This window comes from Carcharodon carcharias, chromosome 11 (genome assembly GCF_017639515.1).
Source record: "Carcharodon carcharias isolate sCarCar2 chromosome 11, sCarCar2.pri, whole genome shotgun sequence".
In the NCBI taxonomy this organism is placed as follows: Eukaryota; Metazoa; Chordata; class Chondrichthyes; order Lamniformes; family Lamnidae; genus Carcharodon; species Carcharodon carcharias.
Window position 1 is genome coordinate 82,652,434 of NC_054477.1, and position 24,001 is coordinate 82,676,434.

Below are 24,001 nucleotides of genomic sequence, written 5' to 3' on the forward strand. Positions count from 1 at the left end.
GTGAAGCTGGAGCTGCAATGGTCATAGGAAGAGGGGATTCGAATGGGCTGGACACTCGCAGAGTCACCTGGGTGGATGACCCTGGGGTATGCACGTGCTGATCCTCCTCCCTTTGGGTGCCCAAGGGCCCCTGGCTGACTCCATGAGGGGAAGGGGTAAGCCCATGTAACAGCACAGGAGCAACGTCCTGGACCAAGGTCTCCATGGTGGCTGCCACCCTGCCAGTGTTGACCTCAGTGCGTTGTAATTCCGGCGCTATCACCTCAGCCTGAAGATGGATGGACTCCTCCATCATGCCTTGCAATCTGAGAAGTGCAGCAGACATCCTCTCCCTACGTTCCCTAGTTTGCCTTTGCAGCTCCAGCAACTGTGACATGACCGATTCCAGAAGCTCGTCATCTAACTCGGACTCAATAGGTTCCTGGCCTCCAGCAGCCCTCTGAATGCCGGGAACCTGGGAAGCCCCTGCCGCCGCCTGCTGTGGATCAGACTTTGCACTGTACTCACCACTATGTGATCCCATGCCTATTCTAGAGCTAGAGCCCACTGAGGTGTGTCTCTCTGCGTTGGTGGAGGGTGTGAGCGCCATGACGGAACTTGTAGGGGGGTGCATTCTGGTTCCCCTTCCAATGTCCCTTCCAAACTGTCTTGGAGGCCCTGGGTCATGGATTACATTGGCTCTTGGGAGTGATGAGACTGCGGAAGCAAGGGGAGATAATTAGTTCATGGCAGTGGCCTGTGGTACGGAACACATTACTCACAGCATGGTTATCTGCTGGATGTTGCACTGCTGTATCCTCACTTGGTAGAGTAGCGCAGACCTCACCGTCAGCACAGGACCGATCCCAACCATCGCCGGCCAGCTGGATGGCTCTGTTCTCAAATTCTCCAGCACTCCTCCACAGGTCTGCAGCCTTTCCCTCCTGTTACGCGCCAGTTTGTCTGCATGGAGAGAGATGGGGAGAGAATATCAGGACGCCTGCCGGGCCAGATGATACATGTGCCTGTCCTGTGCAGGTGGTGAGTGGTCCCATGGATGGGCTGAGGACAATGCAGGTGTGTGTGTGTGTGTGTGTGTGTGTGTGTGTGTGTGTGTGTGTGTGTGTGTGTGTGTGTGTGTGTGTGTGTGTGTGTGTGTGAGTGAGTGAGTGAGTGAATGGTGATGACCCTTGAACTGGCAGTGAGGGCCCTGTGGTTGTGTGAAGGGTTTGAGTGTGAGTTGAGAGTGATGAAAAGTGTGACTTACCCTGGCAGAACCGCACCCTCTTGCGGTACTAGGTGGCTGTCCTCTTCTGTAGGGTGTTTGCACTGACCACTGCCTCCCAAGTTGGGTTGGTGCCATTGCTGCCCATCCTCCGCCCAGAGAGCGGGTACAGGACATCCCGGAGGGCCTCCACGGCATCCAGCGGTTGGTCGAGGGACCCGTTGTTGAAGTGGGCAGCTGCAGTCTTCTTTCCTTTGCTGGCCATGTCTCCTGGACAGCGATGGTGAGCTGGTAGTGATGAATGCTGTGCTGGTGGCTGCCTTTTAAACATGATTGCCGGTGTGAATCAACAGCGGGCTGATGGCAGGAGGGCAAATGAGATCCTGCCCACCATGGAAACAGCATGTTTCCTGGGAATGCATAAATAATGAGGCAAGTTTGAGACAATACCACGTGAAAACCTGCCATCGCCGCCGGCGGCTAGGATGCCATTTTGCCCATCCGCTACCACACTAAGTGGGTGGAATTTTCCCAGATTTGCACTATCTTTGCTGTTGACAGCCTTGGACCAAGCAAGTGAAATTTGGCCACAGTTACCATTTATTATTGCTATCCAGTGACCCCTGATGGAAGGAGGATTGGATCAGGATGAACCGTAATATCCTGAATGCTTTCGCCACTTTCTTACTGGTATGCTGTAAAGAGCTGAACCTGCTTACTTTCATCTCTGCCCTCCTTAGATAAAGGGACCAAAACTGTACACAATACTCCAGATGAGGTCTCACCAAGGCTTTTTTACAACTGCAGCAAGACTCCTGTACTCAAATCTCCTTGCGCTGAAGGTCAACATACCATTCATCTTCCTAATTGCTTGCTGCAACTGCATGCTAACTTATAGTGACTCATGAACAAGGGCACCCAGATCCCTTTGGACATCCACACTTCCCAAGCTCTCACTATTTAAAAAATATTCTGCCTGTTTTTTCTACCAAAGTAAATAACTTCACACTTATTCACATTATATTCCATCTGCCATGTTCTAGTCCATTCACTTAACCTGTCCTCTTGACTAAGTCCTCTTGAAGCCTCCTTGCACCCTCCTCACAACTTTCTTTCTATAACCCAACTTGGTGTCATCAGCGAATCTGGAAATATTACAATTGGTCCCACACCCAAATCATGTATATAGATTGTGAACAGCTGTAGACCTAGCACTGATCCTTGCGGTACCCAACTAGTAACAGCCAGCCATCCTGAGAATGGTCCGTTCATTTCTACTCTCTGCTTTCTGTCTATTAACCAATTCTCAATCCATGCTAGTATATTTCTCCCAATCCCATGCGCTCTAATTTTATTTACTAACCTTCTGCATGGGATCTTATCAAAAGCCTTCTGAAAATCCGAATATACCACATCCACTGGTTCTCCTTTATCAATGCTACAAGATCCTCAAAAAACTCCAACAAGTTTGTCAAACGTGATATCCCTTTCATAAATCCATGCTGACTCTTCCCAATTTTATCATTCTTTTCTAAGTGTCCAGTTATGACATCCATAAGAATAGATTCTAACATTTTCCCCACTACTGACATCAAACTAACAGGTCTGTAGTTCTCCATTCTCCCTCTCTTCTTAAATAGTGAGGTTACATTTGCTACTTTCCAGTCTGCAGGAACCTTTCCAGAATCTAATGAATTTTGAAAAACCACCAGTACATTCACTTTCTCTCTAGCCATTTCCTCCAACACTCTAGGGTGAAGCTCATTTGGTCCAGGGGATTTATCAACCTTCAATCCGGTTAACTTTTCAAGTACTATCTCTTTACTAATACTAATTTCTTTCAGTTCCTCAGTTTCACAAGTCCCTTGGTCACCGAGTATATCTGGGAGATTTTCTGTTAATTCTTCCATGAAGAATCTCCACCTGTAATGGGCCCACATCTGCCCTAGCTAATCTTTTCCTTTTTATGTACCTAAAGAAGCTTTTAGGGTCCACCTTTACATTCCTCGCAAATTTGCATTCATTTTTTTCCCCTTTCTTAATCAGTTCCTTGGTCCTCCTTTGCTGGGTTCTAAACTGCTCCCAATCCTCAGGTATTCCACTTTTTCTGGCATCCTTATAAGCCAGTTCCTTTGATTAATGCAATCCTTAACTTCTTTAATTAACTATGGTTGATTTACCTTTCCCTTTGGGTTTTTGCACCTGAGAGGAATCTATATCTGTTGTAGACCGTGCAGTACTTCTTTAAATAATAGCCATTGCTTGTCTACCGTCAAATCTTTTAATGTATTTCCTCAATCCACTGCAGCCAAATTGCCCTTCATAACCTCAATTTCCTTTCTTCAGAATTAAGACCCTAGTTTCAGAATGAACTATATCACATCCAAGCTTAACACAAAATTCTATCATATTATGATCACTATTTTCCAAAGACTCCTTTACAGCAAAGTTATTAATTAGCCCTTTCTCATTACACAACACTAAACCCAAAACAGCCCGATCCCTAGTTGGCTCCTCAGTACACTGCTCCAGAAACCCATCCCATACACACTCCGTGCAGTACTTCTTTAAATACTAGCTATCGCTTGTCTACCATCAAATCATTTAGTGTATTTTCCCAATCCACCGTAACCTCATAACCTCAATTTCCTGCAGGAATTCCTCCTCCAGAGCATTCGTGGTGATTTGGTTAACCCAGTCTATGTGTAAATTGAAGTTGCCCATTATTATTGTATTACCCTCGTTACATGCATCTCTAATTTCTGATTTATACCGTGCCCAACATTAGCATTACAGTTTAGTGGCTTATAAATAACTCCCACCAATGCTAGCTGCCCCTTGCTTTTTCTTATCTCCACCCAAACTGATTCTACATCTTGATCCTTCGATCCAAAATTCTCTCTTACTGATGTATTGAATTTGTCCCTTATTAAGAGTGCTACCCCACCTCATTTTCATTTGTGCCCATCCCTCCTAAATGTCGAATATCCTCAGATATTCAGTTCAAAATCTTGGTGACTCTATATTGTCTCTGTTATATCAATAGCTACAGCTTCAAAATCATAAACTAAAGTAAACAGACTTGTTTTTAGCCAACCTGACAACTGTAGCATTAAATGAAGCGAGGGAAAATGGGCAGCAAGATTAGACAGGAAAAAAGCTCAACAATTAGGTAAATGTGCTTTCTTGGGCGCTGGCAAGGATTGGTGGCATGTATTACAGTCTGTTGCATTATGATGAGAGATATTATTAATAAAGTCAGGCTTAAGTCACAACACAGATGGTTTCCAAATCAAATATAATTCCCCAGAGAACCTGCAACTCCATTCAACAGTGTTATTTTGCCTATTGCAATACCATCACGTTGTAAGGTAACTGTGCCACATCACGTGTACAACGTTAGTAGATAAAATGGACTAAAATTACACCCCATGACCAATAAATGATGCTGATCATCTTATTAAACAGTTGACATATGTAGCACTACAAGGACACCAGGATATTATAAACAAAGAAAATAATGCGATGTTCCCTCACTTAAGGCAAAATTAGTTTTAACGCCCAATTTGGCAAAATTAAAAACAAAAGGTAATAATAGTCAAATTCAAACAATTTGTAAATTATCTTCAGATGGAAAGGAAACATTCCTACGTTCTTAATTACATCTACAGGTACCATACCCCATTATCTGAAGCTTGGGACCAAATGTGGGGTCGGTCCCAACTGCACCCGGTGTCAAGGCAGCTCAGACACATGAAGTTCTTCTGCTTGAGCTGATGCAGACCCCAAAATCTCCCTCAGTAACTTTGGACCCATAACATGAGCCACCTCTCAGAAAACAATACATTTCATTCTACTCTGCATGGAGGTGCTTCCTGCTCTTGCAACGTCCTTGCCCTTGTTGGCAGTCTGGACAGGCTGTGGTGTTCCATCCTGCTGTTGGAGGAAGCGGGATCCCCATTGGGAGGCTTTCTACTCGGGAGACTTCCCTTTATCATTTGGGGACTTGGCATGGCAGGTGTTGCACGTGGCAGTTCCGTGCAAGTCAATTCACAGAACCCTGGCCTGCCTGTAATTTTGGTGAACAAAATAAACAGGAGCAGGAGTAGGCCATTCTGCCCCTCGAACCTGTCCACTATTCAAGAAGATCATCACTGATCTGACTGTGGCCTTAATTCCACTTTCCTACCTAGCCCCCCAATAACCCTGGACTCCCTTGACAATCAAAAATCTAACTCAGCCTTGAATATATTCAATGACCCTGCCTCAACTACTTGCTGGGGAAGAGCATTCCAACAACACCTCCAAGAGAAGAAATTCCTCTTCTTGCTAACTTAAATGGGAGACCCTTTATTTTGAAACTGTGTCCCCTAGTTCTAGATTCCCCAAAGAGGGAAACATCTCAACATCTACCCTTGTCAAGCCCTCTCAGAACTTTGTACATTTCAATAAGGTCACCTCGCATTCTTCTGAACTTCAATGAGTATAGGCCCAACCTTTCCTCATAAGACAATGTCCTAATCCCAAGAATCAGCTCTGTGAACATTCTGAGCTGCTTCCAATACAAATACATCCTCCTTAAATAAGGTGGCCAAAATTGTACACAGCATTTGAAGTGTGGTCTCACCAATGCCTTTTACAGTTGTAGCATAACTTCTCTACTTTTATACTCCACTCCTTTGCAATAAAGGCCAACATTCCGTTTGCCTTCTTAATAGCTAGCTGTACCTGCATGCTGACTTTGTGATTCATGTACAAGTACACCCAGGTCCCTCTGTACCACAACATTCTGCAGTCTCTCTACATTTAAATAATATTCTGCTTTTCTAATCTTCCTGCCAAAGTGGACAACCTCACATTTTTCCTACATTATACTCTGTCAAATTGTTACCCAGTCACTTAAGCTATCTAAATCCCTTTGTAGATTCTATGGCCCCTTGACAACTTACTCTCCTACCTATCTTTGTGTCATCAGAAAATGTAACTATCTGTGCTAGAAAGGCTAAAAATTTATACAGGAAATGTACTAGAAAAGCTGGCCGTGCTCAACATTGTTAGGTCACCGGGGCCAGAGGATGCTGAAGGAAGAAGGAGGGAAACTGCAGAGGCATTTACCATGATCTTCCAATCTTCCTCAGATACAGAGTGGTTCCAGAGGGCTGGAAAATTGCAAATGTTACACCCTTATTCAAAAAAAGATAAATCCAAGCTACAGGTTAGTCAGTTTAAGCTCAGCGGTGAGAAACCTTTTTAGAAATGATAACCTCGGTGACCTAACAACGTTATCCATGGCCAGCTTTTCTAGTACACTTCCTGTATAAATTTCTAGCCTTTCTAGCACAGATGGTTACATTTTCTGATGACACAAAGATAGGTAGGACAGTAAGTTATCAAGGGGCCATAGAGTCTACAAAGGGATCTAGATAGGTTAAGTGATGGGGTGACAATTTGGCAGATAGAATATAATGTAGGAAAATGTGAGGTTGTCCACTTTGGCAGGAAGATTACATTTAAATAATATTCTGCTTTTCTAGACAGACTACAGGATGTTGTGGTACAGAGGGACCTGGGTGTCCTTGTACATGAATCACAAAAAGTCAGCATCCAGGTACAGCTAGTGATTAGGAAGGCAAACGGAATGTTGGCCTTTATTGCAAAAGGGTGGAGAATAAAAGTAGAGAAGTCATGCTACAACTGTAAACTGCATTGGGGAGACCACACCTCAAACACTGTGTACAATTCTGGCCACCTTATTTAAGGAGGGTGTATTTGTATTGGAAGCAGTTCAGATAAGGTTCACTGGGCTGATTCTCATAAGACAAAGCCCTAATCCCAAGAAAAGGTTGAGCAGGTTGCACCTATACTCATTGGAGTTTAGAACAATGAGAGGTGACCTTATTGAAACGTACAAGGTTCTGAGTCATTTGGACATGTGTGGATTAATTAAGGAAAGCTAGCATGCATTTGTTAAAGGCAAATCATGTTTCAGTAGCTTGATTGAGCTTTTTGATAAGGTTACAGAGAGGGTAGTATGGATGTTGTGGTTTATGTAGACTTCCAAAACGTGATTGATAAAGTGCCACATAATAGGCTTGTCAACAAAGCTGAAGCCCATGGGATAATTGGAACAGTGGTCACACGGATATGATGTGGGCTGATTGCCAGGAAACAGAGAGAAGTTGTAAACGATTGTTTTCCAGACTGTCACAAATGTCTTGTAAATGTCAGTGTTTATGTTTGGGAATGTACCTTTAACTCAAAATTTAACAGAGAATTCCAATAAACGCCTCAGCTCGGAGACATGCCCATGTGATTGGTTACCACGATGGATAGAAACTCAAATAGAAACCCAGTGAAGTGTGATCACTTTTGATCCGGAAGCAGTAAGGGAAATATGTAATTATTTTAGAATGTTTGCGGAATCTGTAATTGTATTTTTAAAATGTTTAAAAAGCACTTTTAAGAGTGCATCATTGGTAAAGGGGTCAATTATAATTTTTGGATAAGAAGAAATACTGGCCCATGTGACCTGGCAATCTTCGACCTGGAAGCAGTACCAACAAAGAGGAAGTTAAATTACAGAAACTTTGTGGCAGATAGAAAAGAACAAAAGAGGATACAGAAGAGTCGGAGAGGAGAGGCCAAGTTGGCGATGGAATCTTGAGCAGTCGCAAAGCATGTTTAGGACTGCTGCCACAGTTTCTGTTATTTCTGAGTGACTGAATGCCCAGAATTGGCTATACTGTGTGGAGATAAAAGCAGTTTCACACTACCACGACCAACAGGAGCTGAGAGTTGAAAAGGTTCCAGAAGGAAACCATACAGGAAGATTGCAAGGATGAAACCCTGTTTATGTGGAAGCTGCTGTCTATGAAGAATCAGAAGCCCCTGAAGAAAGGGCACTGGAACTCTGCAGGGAAGAACTGTGTGGCTGAAACTGGGAACATAAAGTGGAGTGGACTGCCTAGAAAATCAGTGAGACAGTCTGTTGTATCTGCTATTCCATTTGTAATTTATTGATCGACTGACAGTAATTTGCCTGTTATGTTACATTTAATTTACATTGATCCTGACCAATGTTAAAGTAAAAGTTACAAAAAGCGAACTCTTCATCTGGAAGGTTGTTCAGTAAATTTGGATATTTTGGTTTATGGATTCCCATGCAGATGTAACAGGACTGGAGGGAGGCATGCAGTAGTGTTTCCCAAGAGTCAGTACTAGGATCACTGCTTTTCGTCATATAGCCTAATGACCCAGTCTTGGGTTTGCAAACCTTGCAGATAACACAAAACTTGGAAATATAGTGAACTGTGCGAGAGTTAGTGATAGGTTTTCAAAGGACATAAGATGGTCTTGTAGAATATGGAGACATGTAACAGGTGCAATTTAATGCAAAGAAGTGTGAAGTGATACATTTGGTAGAAAGAACAAGGAGAGACAATACAAGCCAGAGGGTAAAATTCTGCAGCAGGTGCAGGAACAGAGACACCTAGAGATATACATGCACAAATCGTTGAAGGTGGCAAGCAAGGTTTAGAAAGTGATGGAAAAAGGTCCACAGGATCCTGGGCTTTATAAACAGAGGCACAGAGTTAAAAAGCAATGAAGTTGAGCCTTTATAAAACACTGTTTCGGCCTCAACTGCAGTATTGTGTCCAATTATGGATGTAAATGTTTTAGAAAGGATGCAAAAAATATTTATGAGAATGGTTACAGGGATGGGGGATTTGAATTAGGTGAACAGGTTTGAAAAGCTGGGGGTGGTTTCCTTAGGGAAGCTTGAGAGGCGATTTGGTAAAGATGTTGAAAATCATGAGAGGCGTAAACAGAGTAGATAATGAGAGACTAGTCCTACTGGCAGAAGGAATGAAAACCAGAGGATACAGACCTAAAGTGATTGGCAAAGAATCAAAGCCGACCTGAAGAATTTTTTTGCTGCAGCAGCAGGTGGCTACTATCAAGAATGCACTGCCAGTAAAGGTGGTGGAGGCAGATTCAATCATGGCTTTCAAAAGGGAGTTAGTTAAGCATTTGAAGGAAAAAAAGTTTTCAGGGCTACAGGGAAAGGGTTCGATGGGTCTAGCTAAATTGTTTTTGCAAAGAAATGGCACAGGCTCAATGAACTGTATGGCCTCTTTCTGTTCTGTAATTTTTCTATGAATCACTCACTTAAACTGGCAATATCCCGTTGCAGCTTCTTTGCATCCTCCTCCCAGCTTACTTTCTCACCTAGCTTTACATCATCAGAAAATTTGGAGAGCGTACACTTGGTCCCCTCACACAAAACATTGATATTGATTTTAAATAGCTAAGGCTAAAGCACTACTCCTTGCAGCACTTCCTTAGTTACAAACTGCCAACACAAAAATGACTCAGTTACTCCTATCTCTTTTTCAATCCATTAACCAACCCTCAATACTAGGTAACATATTCCCCAATGCTATTAGCATCTTCTGCAACACCTTACCATCTGAAGCACCTGTTCTCTCTAAACAAAAGGATATGTTTAAGTCTTGGGCCTTTTTTGAATAACCCAAAGCTTGGAGAGCCTATAGTTCCCTGTTGCTTTCTCCATGACAACATCTCGGCCAATCAGAGTCCACTTGCCAACCAGTCAGTACCCTTTTCTCCTCTGGTGTAAATTGTTGTGATTGTTTGAAATTTGGCATTCTTGCATTTGTCCCGATTAGTGCAAGACGACAAATTTCAGAAACATCTCTCTTTTCAGAAATATACATGAAAATAGTACAAATTGGCAAATTACTTAGTAAAAAGTATAATCTGAAAGGTGAATGTAATGTCTGTATTTGTAATGTTATTTTGGTGAGGTCTTAGGCTGATCCAGATTCTTAAAAGGAATACTCACAAACATAATGACATTCTAAGAAACAACTGTGCTTTCAAATTTACAGCTACTAACTGGTGTATTTTCACAGGGGAACAAGTGTACGATAGAGGATAATCCTATTTTTCCCTAACTCCAGGGGCATGTATTGTGCAGCACAGATAGAATTCTTCTTTTCCACATTTTTAAACATCAGTGAGTTACGTGGATGTGCAGAGCCATTATATAGGCTAACATGTACAACGCAAGAAACTCTTCAGCTCCACAAGTTACTTTCTCAGACCTAGAGAAAAAGGTAGCAAAATTGAAGTAAGATTATTTGAGATTTTAATCTATTGGGAAACGGTCAAACTAATAAGAAATAAAATCTGCAACAATTGTCATATCCCAGACAGGGCTTTGTTACCTGTGGATGACAGGTTATTTATTGCATCCCAAGAATTCTTGATGCTTTCAGCACAGCCTTGCCCACTCTTCAAAAAGTCATTGGTTACAATAGTGCAGAAGCTTCCACATGGCGTTAAATTTTCAAACTGCCAGATTGGAGCAGAAGCAGCAAGAGCTCTACAACACAAACACAAATGGCTTCAAATTCTGATGTCCAAATATTAGTGGAGATTAATAATTAATATGATTGTATGCAAACTGTCCACTATTTTAACAATGATTGTTGGGAATTTATTTCAATACTGGTAGGAAATGATAGGAAAGGAATTTCATATTAGCATATTTACCAACATTTCAATCATCTTCATATAGCACAATTTTAAAGGCCAAACTAATTGCACAAATAAGCACTTGTTCCTTTCCAGATTTCAATATTATAAAAAAAGTTCAAAATTACAAAAAATGTCCACAAACACACACTATTTGCACCAGACTTAAAATTTGCCAGTGTAAAACATCTGAATCTGCCACAGAATCATACTTTATTAAATAGATTCATTACTTTCAAAATGGAACATCTGAACTAAAAGAAAATTGTCTAAAGACCAAGACCAAGTGGAAGTCATTTATTTTACTTCAAAAGTTGTACATTCAAAAACAGTTCAAAATTCTGTGGTAATTTAAACAGTACCCAATTGTTAAACGCAAAGACAAGGATTTTTCTCCTGTGGGTGCTTTCCCTCCCAAACTAATACTCACCCAACAACAATGTTTGGATACTTCATCCTAAACCAGGCTGCTAGCATTCCTCCATAGGAGCCACCAATAGCAATAACAGGACTAGTCTGAGCTCCAGGGATGGTCTGTTTGAGACTCCTAATAAGAACTGCAAAATCAGCCAAAGCTTGCTCAGAGGTGAAGTAATTCAAGTGCTTAAGATTCTAAAAGAGAAACATTCGTAAAATGTAATTCCAAATAACAAGAGAAAGTGAATATGTCGTCTCTTAATAACCTGTGCACATTTCAAAATATGTCCATGTGAGGAAAGTTATTTTTATAAATAGCTAAACAGTATAAAGAGAACAATTAGGGAATCAACACAAAATGAGCTGACAAGTACCACACATACAGCATCAAACAACTTGGGAAGACAGCTGAAATGCAGAAATTTTTTGCCAGTGGCTTGGAAAACCATTGTGACTTTATCCTGTTTTTGCTATACCAAAGGTATTGGTCCCAGGGCCACGACAGCACAAGCAGCAGCAGCAAATGTACAGCATTAAAACAAAGTACGAATAACGTAAATAGGATAGGATCACTGTGTAGTTTTAATGTGTTACAGATGGCCATTTCAAAATATACATAACAATCTACACTAAATATGCCTAAGCATTTAGTGGTCAAAGAGTCAAAACACTGTTACTGTCCGTTCATTATTTTACATTCTTATGTTGGGCATTTGAACTGTTTCCAGTGAAACAATTTTACTGTATTCATCTGAAAATGGCTTTGAACACAGGTTCAACTTTTGAAAAAGCAAGAAATATAACCAAGTACTTATTACTTAAGGTCACAAAGTTCACGAGGGTAGTAAAAGCAGCATTTGTCTGATTAAGTAAACTGTGATGGAAAAAATACTTTTGCATGCAGATCCTGACAATCATTTTCCGCTTCTTACAGACTACTTTGTAAATTGTTCTCATGGTCTGTGACTTATGGATTCACTTCCTTATACAGGGACCAAGAGCTCTAAGACAGGGTCATAATTTGCCACCGACTGTTTCATAAAATTATCCAATACTCCAAGATGAGTTAAAAAGGAAAGGAAACACCCATAGCAGCCCATATCCATGGTGCTCTTGCATCAGGTTCTTCCCCCACTCAGTCCACTACATTTCCGCTGCATATGAAGTTTAAAAATCAAAACCAAAATCACAAACGTTTGTTCTACTGCATGCCTGGATTCCCTTCTCCCATACATGCTCGCTCTCTTTCACTTTTCCCTCTCATTTAATTCACTTGTGTTATTTTAAAATTTACTGCCTTGAGAGCAGGAGCAGAAGTAAGAAAATCTTTTTGAGGCTGTGGGAATTTGGCAGTGAAACCTGCCCCGCTCTTCATGCCTCTTCTGGTGGATATCATTGTATCAATTCAAACATAGTCAATTAAGGTTTATAGCTGTAGTACGAGTTGCATTTTCTGCACATTCAACTCACATTTGTCACCATAAACAGCCATCACCCACACAGAATTACCTTCCTTGTTCCTTTTCATTTGTCTAATTTAGCTTTCAATGCTTCCTGACAAACTATTTTGGAATTGCTGCATCCTTCCTCACCAGTACACAAAGACTGACTGCTAAGCCACAAGTAAAAGGCATAGGGCACAGCTAAAATTTACATTATAAATCATATTTAGAAACTGAACAAGCATTTTTCTATATTTTATACACCTTAGTCTTTCATATTACCAGTCATCAATTCCAACATCTTTCCCTTTCCTTGTCTAATTTTAAACATCTTTTAATTCCTTAACTTAATTCCACTGTGCAGTTGATGTAGTTTATATGGATTTCAGCAAAGCCTTTGACAAGGTCCCACATGGGAGACTTATAAAGAAGGCAAAGGTACATGGGATACAGGGTAATTTGATAAGATGGATTCAAAATTAGCTTAGTTGTAGGAGGCAGACGGTGATGACAGAAGAATGCTTTAGTGACTGGAAGCCAGTGTCCAGTGACGTACCACAGGGATCTGTGCTGGGTCCCCTATTATTCGTGATTTATATAAATGACAGATGACAGTGTGGGGGGGTAGGATTAGTAAGTTTGCAGATTACACGAATACTGGCCGGGTGGTTAACAGTGAGGTTGAGTGTTTTGGGCTACAGGAAGATATAGACTGGATGGTCAAATGGGCAAATAAGTGGCAGATGAAATTTAGCCCTGAAAAAAGTGTGAGATGATACACTTTGGAAAGAGTAATTTGGCAAGGAAGTATTCAATGAACAGCATGACACTAGGAAGTTCTGAGGAACAAAGGGACCTTGAGGTGTGTGTCAATAGATCTCTGAAGGCGGAGGAGCATGTTAGTGGGGTGGTGAAAAAGGCACATGGGACACTTGCCTTTATCAATCGAGGCATAGATTACAAAAGTAGGGAGATCATGCTGGAGTTGTATAGAACCTTGATGAGGCCACAGCTGGAGTACTGTGTGCAGTTCTGGTCACCACATTATAGGAAGGATGTGATTGCACTGGAGGGGGTGCAGAGGAGATTCAACAGGATGTTGCCTGGGATGAAACATGTAAGTTAAGTTATGACAAGAGGTTGGATAGACTTGGGTTGTTTTCATTGGAGCAGAGAAGACTGAAGGGCGACCTGATTGAGTTGTACAAGATTATGAGGGGCATGGTCAGGGTGGATAGGGAGCAGCTGTTCCCCTTAGTTGAAGGGTCAGCCACGAGGGGACATAAGTTCAAGGTGAGGGGCAGGAGGTTTAGGGGGGGATGTGAGGAAAAACTTTTTTTACTCAGAGGGTGGTGACAGTCTGGAATGCACTGCCTGAGAGGGTGGTGGAGGCGGGTTGCCTCACATCCTTTAAAAAGTACCTGGATGAGCACTTGGCATATCATAACATTCAAGGCTATGGGCCAGGCGCTGGTAAATGGGATTAGGTAGTTAGATCAGGTGCTTCTCACGTGTCAGTGCAGACTTGATGGGCTGAAGGGCCACTTCTGCACTGAGATTCTGTGATTCTTAGTCCATTAGTTATTTTGATTTTTTAAAATTTAAAACAAAAACCAGGTGCTGATCAAAGAACTAACTTGGATTTAATGTGCCTGGCAGAGGGCAAACTAAATTATAACTAGAGAATTGTGTCATAATCATCAATTTTCATGGTTCATAACAATATTTAAGAGGTCATTTTTAGTTTCGGGAAGATTAAATTTGTATGGGTAAGGTAATTAAGATGCTGGAATTTCCAGAACACCTCAAGTAGTGGCAGTTCAAAAAGTGACCTGTTTTTAGTTAATAAGTTCAGAATAACAAGGGAGAAAACTTAAACGATGGATATTCCATTTCTGAGATTTAAATTAGGTACGTCGTTCCCAGATGAAAAGCTGTAGGAATTTTTAAATAAGGGAGTTTCTTGGTAGAATCAGCAAATCTGGAAGAGAGGGTCATTAACTCCATTAGAGATATAAATTATTTATGTACGTCTCTGAATCAAAGGTTTGGTTTTGAAGCTAGGAGTTGAGTAAAGTAACTTTCTATTTGGAACATCTAATGGTATGCCTTATTGTTATGTTGATAGACTGCCCTTTTGTGTAGGGTTTGTGTGTGTGTCTTGCTCACAGAGCCAAGCAGTTCAGCTTGAAGAAGCCAAAAGACTTTGGACTTGGAGCTGGAAGCAACTAAGTTTGTATATAAGCCCCAAGTTTAAAGGCTGAGGAAAATAAATTACCAAGAGTTGTGGAACAGCTGTGGACCAGCCGAATTGAGCTATCAGAAATCAGGAATGTTTCTAATTTTCTGTTAAAATTCATTGTGCAGGAATTAAGAGTGAAGTTCAGGCTCGAGCTGAAAGGTCCCAGACCTTACAAGGGAGCTGTGGAAAAGTTTGGAGTTAGTCCCAAGAACCTGATAAGTAGCCAAAGACTTTCTGGAGGAAGTCATAAGGAAAAAGAGGAGATTGATTGAGAATTTGAGTCTAAAGTTTGTGAAATTGTGTTCTATATGCTTTTTGAGGTAAAGTGTATGTAATCACCTAAGAAGGTGTTTACCCTTGATCTGCTATTAACTCTTTCCGCTGAATTAACTTTATGCGGCTATCAACACCTTCCTTAGTCTTTAACACTGCATTACCACTGCCTTTGTATTGTGTCCATGACATCTTTGTCAAATCTCTCCCGAGTTCCTACCTATCCCTGACCAAAAAACAAATAAAACCCACCATATTTCTATCACGCTTCAGCTCTGAAAAGTCATACAGACTCGAAACTTTAACTGTTTCTCTCGCCACAGATGGATTACCAGCAAGTTCTGTTTTATTACAACGTTTATTTAGTTGTGTTTACTCTGTTTGATGCTTATATAGCAAAATTAATTTGTTTAAATCATGGAATCTTGTGGCTTCATACTATCAGTAAACAACGGAGATTTTAAATTTGTCTTTTAATATTTAATAATCTCTATGGGGATCGTAACAATTGTGATTCCAGATTTCAGAACAGAGCTCAATACCAATCACAACTTGCACTCATATGGTGCCATTAATGTAAAGAAACGTCTCAAGGCACTTCACAAATAGGTGATGACTACAGACTATTCTGCTCCCTCAGCCTGTTGTGCTCAGGAACGTCGCCAAGCCGACTGTATGGATGCGACTCTATGAAATAGCCGATTGTCTAAATAGTTAATCCACGGAATATTTTTCAAAAACTATTTATAGTATTTATTTTAAATGCATTACCCAGTCCATATCAAAATAAGACCATTGGAAAATCTCGGCTTACATTTCCTTATCTGAAGATCATACTACATTCTCGACTTAATGGCATTAATTGAGCATTACAACAGTAATGCTATTGTGGTCAACACTAAATTTCTATTGCATTGACATAGCATGATTTTTCTGTGGTCAGGATTGTAGCAAGAACAAAAGACAGTGCTAGCAGAGTATTGCAGAGAGCAAAACATTTGTCTCTGAAACTGACCAGATAAAAGGTTAAGTTTGTAATGTTTTTTCTCCAAACTTACACTGAATGATTTTTCCCCAAAAGGCATAGACTCTCCATAATAACGGTGTTCAGCAAACACTAACATGGCTTCCAGTTCCTTTGATACCTCCCACATAAAACCCTGAAAAAAATCATACATTTAAAACCTACGCTTTTAACATTGATTATATAAAAAGAAATCAAGAAATTTAAAAAGATGTTATGATCAAGTAGGGTAAAGTTAAAGAGAATATGGAGGAACAAAATGAAATTACCTACCTTGGGTATGGTCTTCAGTATTTCAATGTTCGTATAGAACTAGGATATGCCATCGTGCACTACTTTGTTTTTTGAGGTGGTTTGTGGGGATGGGGGTTGTTGTGGGTGGCAGGGATTAGAGGAGAAAAGAAAGATCACCATCTAAGGCACTGATCCTTTTAAGGATGCCATGTGCTTGCACTAGAATTTGTCTGGGTAATGCCCCTTTATTTGCTGTAAGCTACCATTAGTCCTTTAGCCATGGCAGACAGCAAAGACAATAAAAACATATCTAACTGAACCAGCTAGTCAAAGGAATAACGGAGAAGTAAATTAGAAAAAGAAAGGAAAAGCAAAAAATGTAAGGAAATACATTAAAAATTAAGCCAAACAGCAGGAGTGAATAAAGGAGAGAAAGAAATAAGGCAAGTGGGGGCAACAATAAAACTAAAATGTGGAAAAGAAATGAAAGGAGGAAGAAAGGAAAGCTTTGCCTAAGCATTCAAGATACAGCATTAATTTTGAAAACTTTTCACTGTTTTATATAAGAAAATGTAGAAACGAATTTACCACAGCAAGGTTCTGCAAACACAAGGTGATCAATGGTCAGTTGACCTGTATTTTTTTATCATTTTAAGAAATTAAATGCACTTTTGATCCTTTAATGCCTTGTCTTACTAAACTTTTATATCATTTAACAGTTTTCTATTACGCAATTAGCAGATTCTTCAACCCATGATGGGAGTATCAGTTGTTTCTCCTCCCTCCTTTGTCCCCTCCTTTTGGTCTTAACCTTATTAATTTTTAAGAATCTTTTCCTTTTAAGTTCTGATGACGGCATATAACTGAAATATTAACTTCTGTAAAGAATAAATAACAAGTTGTGTATTTCCAGCATCATCCACCTTTATTTCTAGCTTTCGCTGATATTTCCACTCACAACAAGGAAAATCCAAAGCAACACATTCTATTACCCAATTTCCATGGCCTCTATTCAGCAATGGGTTTGCCAAGGCTTTGTTCCCATAGCTGTCTAATTTGATAAATATCATTAGTTCTGTACAACTAGGATAAAGCTCCGCACACATCTACGAAGTGATACTCCCATTCAATGGAAGATCAACAACATGCATTATAAGGCACAGTTAACATAGAAAAACATCCCACAGCAGTTCACCAAGGCACAAGGAAAACAGACACCAGCCAAAGCAGGAGGAGCTAATCTTAGCCAAATAAGTGTGTTTATGGAGACTTAAAGGGAGAGAGAGAGGTGGAGGAGTGGAAAGATTTAGGGAAAGAATTCCAAGGTGTGGGACCTAGGTGACTCAAGGCATGGCTATCAATTGACTGAGGGACCAGGGGGAACAAGTGGAAATGTACAAGTCTGGAGTCAGAGAAACAGAGAAAGCAAGGGGGGAGTGGTTACGGAGGTGAATCAGGCTTTAAAAAGAGGGGGGCGCAAGGTCATGGAGGGACAGAAACACATGATTAATCCCCACCCCCTAAAAAAAAGACTTAATGGATCAATACAGAAATCTGAAGGTGTGCTTATTGTCCAAAAATTGGTGTTGAAAACTTTTGAAACTAACCTAGCTGAAAATGACAAACAGCTTTCAAAAACCAAAATTTTTAAAGAGTCTCTAAGAAAGCTGCTTATCACTACGGAAATTTTTAGTGTAAAGTATATGCTTAAACCATAAAAAAAACTTAAGTCTCCACCAGCTAAGACACATGGCAACAGCAGAAGGAAAAATACTGTTCAAAAAGAACCTAGATAAAATGAAGTGGGATAGATCATCCAATTTCATCCAACAAAATGGCAGCATAAGATCACAAAAGTTTTGAAGAGACAGTATCCCTAGGCCCGAATCACATGTTCGTCAGGCACATGTGATCAGCGGGTCTGGAAGCAGACATGAAATGCGCTTCCGCCTATCAGCCCCCGAATGCAATTTCACGCTGGCTGGACAATTAACGGCCAGCCAGTGTGAAACGCTAGCTGAGAAAGCCTCAGTGCTGCCAGAAGCGGGGGTGGGATGGGGCAGGCGTTGACAAGTGAGGGTGCAGGTGGGTGCTTCCAGTGAGCTCCCTGAAGGCAGATAGCTGCTGCAGAGCAGCCTCAGAGAGTTGCAAACCTGGACAGATTAAATGGCAAGAAAAAAAAAAATACCAAACTGTGTCTATGCAGCACATTCAAGCACCTGACAGGAGAACTCAAAAAAATTCAGTCCCTATATATCTTTTTTTAAATTATATTTCACCCTGGACATATCACCTTGCCCTGGATTGAGGTTTCAGCAAAAACAGGCCGATTGGCTCATCCACCAACCATAAAAATGGACGGGCCACCTAAAAGTGATTTCAAGTGCCTCCTTAATGGGCTTAATTGTCCACTTAATTGCTGGCGGGCGTGCTTCCAACTGGCATGCGCGCCCATCAAGCAAAATATCGCGTGACTGTACAATGATGTCAGGACGTGTACCTGACGACTTCTCTCACGATTTCACGCACCGTCAGGTTGGGCACCTACACAACCAATGTAAAATTCTGGCCCTAGAGTTTCATTGTAAAGAGGATGAATGAAGTAGGCAGAAATCAGGCTGACACTAAATAATACAGTGGAAAGGAGGATGCAGCACCACCAGCTAAAAAAAGTTAATGAAGATAAAATAAGGATGTCAAAAATTTAACCTAACTTCTGTTTATAACAATACAATGAACAGAATGGGCGACTTAGAAGTGTTGAGAAGTAGGGAGAAAATAAGCTTCATAGGAATAACCAGAAGCTTGACTAATGAAGTGAGGGGAATGGAGAGTGAACCTACAAAGCTTGTCTGTGCTTTATGGAGAAAGAGAGAGGGGGGCAAGTGACAATACTTGTCAGGGAGGGGTTACATGTAACTAAAAATGAGTATTAGAAATGGTGTTGAATCTCAGGTTAGATTTAGAAGACAGAAAAGTGAAAGGAACACATTGTGGGACAAATAACAAGAGTATGGCTATATTACTTTGGATTTCTAATTAGTGTTGAACAATTGGAATTTAGAAATACAACACAGCGTCTTACTGCTGTTGCTGGAATAGGTTGATGACTGGGACCAGGGACAATATTGAAAGCTTTTGAGCAAAGCATAATCCTTTATCTGCACAGTCCTTCATGTGTGCCAATATGGATCTGCAACCTTCCTGACCACTGAAAAATTAGCAAAATAAGTGAAAAACTGATAAAACACAAAAACAACAGTGAAAGTACAAAGCAGAATAATCATAAAATCAGATGACTAACATAGCAAAAAAGATCATAATCCAGATGAGGAAGTAAAAGCCCAGGAGGAAGCAGAAGAGAACAATTGCAGGAAGCTATAAACTGAAAGCATGAAAAGAGAAATCACAGCTAAGTTCGCCAATTTTAAAACTCAATATACATGCTATAAACATTCTAAAAAGATTTATGTACACAGGAAATTCAGTCTCTGTAAACTATTGCTCAAAAAATTTTAAACTTTTTGAAAAAAGTTCAGCAGAGTCAACTGTATAAAATGGAATGTTCTTTTTAAAACACAGCTCGATAGTAAATTAGTAACTCTGTATAGTATATTAAAAGAAATTGGAAGCTGCCATATCTTCCCAGTATGCTTTTTTTTCACATAATTAACATTCTATGACATGGAAATTTTTTAGCAGACTTACAAAGTGGTAAAATCAATTCACAGTATCATTGTATACACGAAAGCATTTATAGGGTCAACTTCCCCTGGTCTGGATCAGTTAAAAACTGCATCATCTGAGCTCAGTGAATATCAGAAAATCAATGTGCATGTCTATCAAAGAACCCATCCAATTTCCCATATTCACTGCACTCATGTTATCAGTACAGCTGGCTGCCAACATATCACCCCTTCCAGCTCATTAAATGAGCAAACAATGTATAAAATTATGTAGTTATTTTAGATTGGAAAAATTAAATAATAAACTCAGCACCGCCAATACCGCCACACTTTAGCGTTTTAATAGCTCCAACTTAATTATACAAGAGTATCAAATCTATAGTAAGATAAAATTACCTGGGTGACAATAAGTAGCTATGTTTCCTGATTGCTATCCACTATCTCTCCTGGGAAGTACACAAATAATTTTCTGGTGAGGACAAAATTGAACTCAGCCAAGGCTCCCCCTCTACGGTTAGCACTTTCTAAGTTCATAACTGAAGAATGGCCATATTGGGGTATGTTTTGGTGGAGTGGGTGGGGGGCGGCGGGCGTGGATGGAGGTGGAAGGGAAACAACACACACAGCTATGGCAACAAAAGTCAATGATTTTAGGACAGAGACAAAAGAGAAAAAGAAAGAAAACTTACAAAGTAAATTGGTCTTACCGTATTGTTACAGAACCATATGATGTCGCCCTCATTCCCTGTATAGAAAAGAATGGGGCCGCCATTGTGATTCCAATATCTGTCTGCTATCAAGTACCTTTGCTTGAATGTAGCATCTTCAGCAAAACCAAAGTGATCAACCTGTGAAAAATATAATCTTCATATTTAGTTAATGCTATAATTTAGCTAGCTATATTTTTTATATTTTTCTGACACTAATCCAGTATATAAATGGCATTAAATATTTGTTTGGACTAATAGATTCCCCATGGTGTTTTAAACCTGGAGTGCAGTTTGATGGTTTATTTGGTCCTTTTGTAGCCTAAATGCAACATCATTATAATACAACAAATCTATGAAAGGAATATATCAAAAGAATGTCACAAAGTTAAAAAAAATGCATATGCCACATATGTTTTAGCACAAACTCAAGATTATTACCAGAAGGAAGGGGAGAATTTCAGAATTTTTCTTATAATTATTAGAACATGAAACGCTTTACTATAAGTGACTGTTGAGGTAAGTAAGGCAAAGTCATTAGAATAAGTATAAAAAGATGTAGAGATAAAGATTAAATTGTTCCAGTTGAAGAACTGGTATCAGCATAGCTTTGTGGGCCAAATGGCCTCTTTGCTATCATAATTATTATCCTGTGAACTCCTATGATGCAGCGTAAACACACATACATCCCCAAAGTTCTCCACAATAGTATAATTGCGTGATTACATGAAAAGCTACCAGTTATTCAGGGTATTATCATGTGTGTTATATTCTCACCAAACAAAAACTCCCACATTGCATTCTCCTCCCAGTCAGGCGTAACTTTAACTTAATCATCCATTGTGCACCAAACTGACTGCCCATTATACATACACCTTGCTCAATTTTCCTTTGCTTTAAAATCAGGTTGTTGGCACTCTCACAGAATTGGTGCACAGCAGCTGGAAATCCCCAAGCGAAATTACCATGTCAAGCTAAGGGTCGAAACAAAAAACACAGGTCTTTTGGGGAAACTTTCTGAAAACCTTCCAAACATTAAATGTTCAATTTTGTAACGATATTGTAGTGAGTTTTTTTCAGAATTGCTTAATCAGTGCACATGTGTGTTTTATGTTGTAAATGCCATTTCTACTTCCATATATCACCAGAGTAAAGGAAAATGCCCATTAACAAAGTGAAACCCTTACTGATTTGATTGGTTGTTTGTGTTGTAGTACTTTCTGATTTATGATTGATGGCTTAGAAAAGAATAGAGGGATTTAATTGCTTGGTATCACATTCACAACTTGGTACTTCTTGTGGAATCCCATGAAATCCATACATCAGATTTTCTTGCTAATTAACAAGATAAAACTTAAGACACTACGTCTGATCATAAATCAGATAATTTTTTCACTAGTATTGATATGATATTACATTGAAGTATATTTGTAACCTTGTTTGTGATGTGCCTTGGTTGAAGGGGTTGAGAGGTGGCATGGTGAGACACCGTGGTTTGTCTTATAGACTCCAATGGAAAAAAAAGGCAAACTTCAGCAGAAATTCAGGCAGAGTATGGGTGCATGAGAACCAAAAGATAACATCTTGGTAGAATTTCAGAGACCTAAATAGAGATAGGAGAAAACAATAGTGCCATGTATCCTAGACAAGATATCTGGGTATCAAGGCCGCTGTGTTTTAATTGCTTCAGGCAGTTGCTAGCATTGAAATGTCAACATACTGATAAGGGTCGAAGAATAAGAAAAACAAATGACTTTAGGGATCTCGAGACACCAGCCTGGGAAGCCAGATTGGTGTATCATATGTCTTCCAATCGGGCAGCTAAAGTCATAAAGAAGAAAATGATTGGGTTAAACAGTTCTCCATAGCAATGCTGTGTAGCAAGAGAATAAAAAAGGGTGCCTTGAGCACGCAGGGTGTTTGGACAGAAGTTTGGGACCATTCCGCAGACAAACCTCTCGGAAGGATGGGCTGGCTAGAAAAGAGTTAACAAGACTGCCTCACACACACTAATTTTAAAGCTTCCAGCTTTCAAATAAACGATAGGTGGAATCATCCCAGATTTGCACCAAGTGCTGTAGTGGGCAGGTAAAGCAACATTTTACCCACAGGCCACAATGGTAGCTTCTCATGCCGTATCATCCCAAACCCACTGTATTAATAATGCATTCCCAGGAAACATGCCCTTTCCGTGGTGGATGGACTCTGATTTGCCCACCAGGCCGTCACCTCTCAGCATCATCACACCGGGTGCCACATTTAAAATGCACCGATGCGCATACCTCTCAGTGCTTCCAATACAGGACTGCTGCAAATAAGACATGGCCCTGGAAGGCAAGATGACTGCAGCCCCCAGGTTTAGTGACACGTCCTTCAAGTGCCTTTTGGACACCGTGGAGGCCTGAGGGCAGCAACATTACCACTCCAGCTTGGCAGGTGATGGCAGTGGTGATCAGTGTCAATGCTGCAAAGAAGAGGTTGGCCATCCAATGCAGATACAGGATGAATGATCTCATCTGTGCAGTCAGGGTATGGCAACCATCCCATCACTCTAAACTCACACTCTCAAGCCCATCACATAATCACTGGCATCTCACTCACTACCAGCTCAAGGGGCATCACCACTCACTCTTTCACACACACCCTCACACTTCCATCTGGCCTCATCTGCTCTGGAGACCATCTCCTCAGCCCTCACCATCTTGAGGCCACTTGCACAGATCAACTTGTGTCCCCGAACAAATTCTAGGATACCCCACTTCATCAGTGCAGCCTCTTCCCTTGCCTCAGGCCACTTCTCCCATTTCCCCAAGCAAGCCCTAGCCCTGCAGCCATGCAAAGCCACCTCTGCCTTATGGCTGGTCTGGTAGGTAGAGTCCTGCCCGTGAGCCCCCCCACTAAACGTGCTGTGCTGCTGTCTGCAAAGCCTGGCACTGATGACTGAGTGCTGCCCGAAGCAAGATAGGCAAACAAAGCTCAAAGTCCCAAGCGAAGTGCAGCTCGTCAGGTGCACGTCACTTCTGTGCAGTTGTGAAACATGTCGGCGTGATTTGTGGGCGAACAATCCAGCAGGGGGGTCGGGATGAGTCTGACATGCTAACCTTATAATGATATGCAGATGTATTACAATGAGGTTCCCGACGCCCGATAGCGGGAAACGCAGCCGAGCACGCCCAACGCCAGCAGGCCGACGAGTCCACAATGTTTTCAA

General features: G+C 40.8%; 1 protein-coding gene across 2 annotated transcripts in view; it reads right to left on the bottom strand.

Annotated features, from left to right (window-relative positions):
- The window catches only part of LOC121284443 (prolylcarboxypeptidase (angiotensinase C)), a 46,748-nt gene that overhangs the window by 16,620 nt on the left and 6,127 nt on the right, over nt 1–24,001 (bottom strand). The window contains exons 2-5 of one of the 2 annotated variants that reach the window (XM_041199910.1): nt 20,791–20,931; nt 16,198–16,299; nt 11,196–11,377; nt 10,456–10,613 (exon numbers count right to left, since the gene is read on the bottom strand). In XM_041199910.1, the coding sequence (XP_041055844.1) occupies nt 10,456–10,613; nt 11,196–11,377; nt 16,198–16,299; nt 20,791–20,931 (583 nt within the window). The remainder of the gene's footprint in view (nt 1–10,455; nt 10,614–11,195; nt 11,378–16,197; nt 16,300–20,790; nt 20,932–24,001) is intronic. The other variant, XM_041199911.1, reaches the window with a different exon arrangement.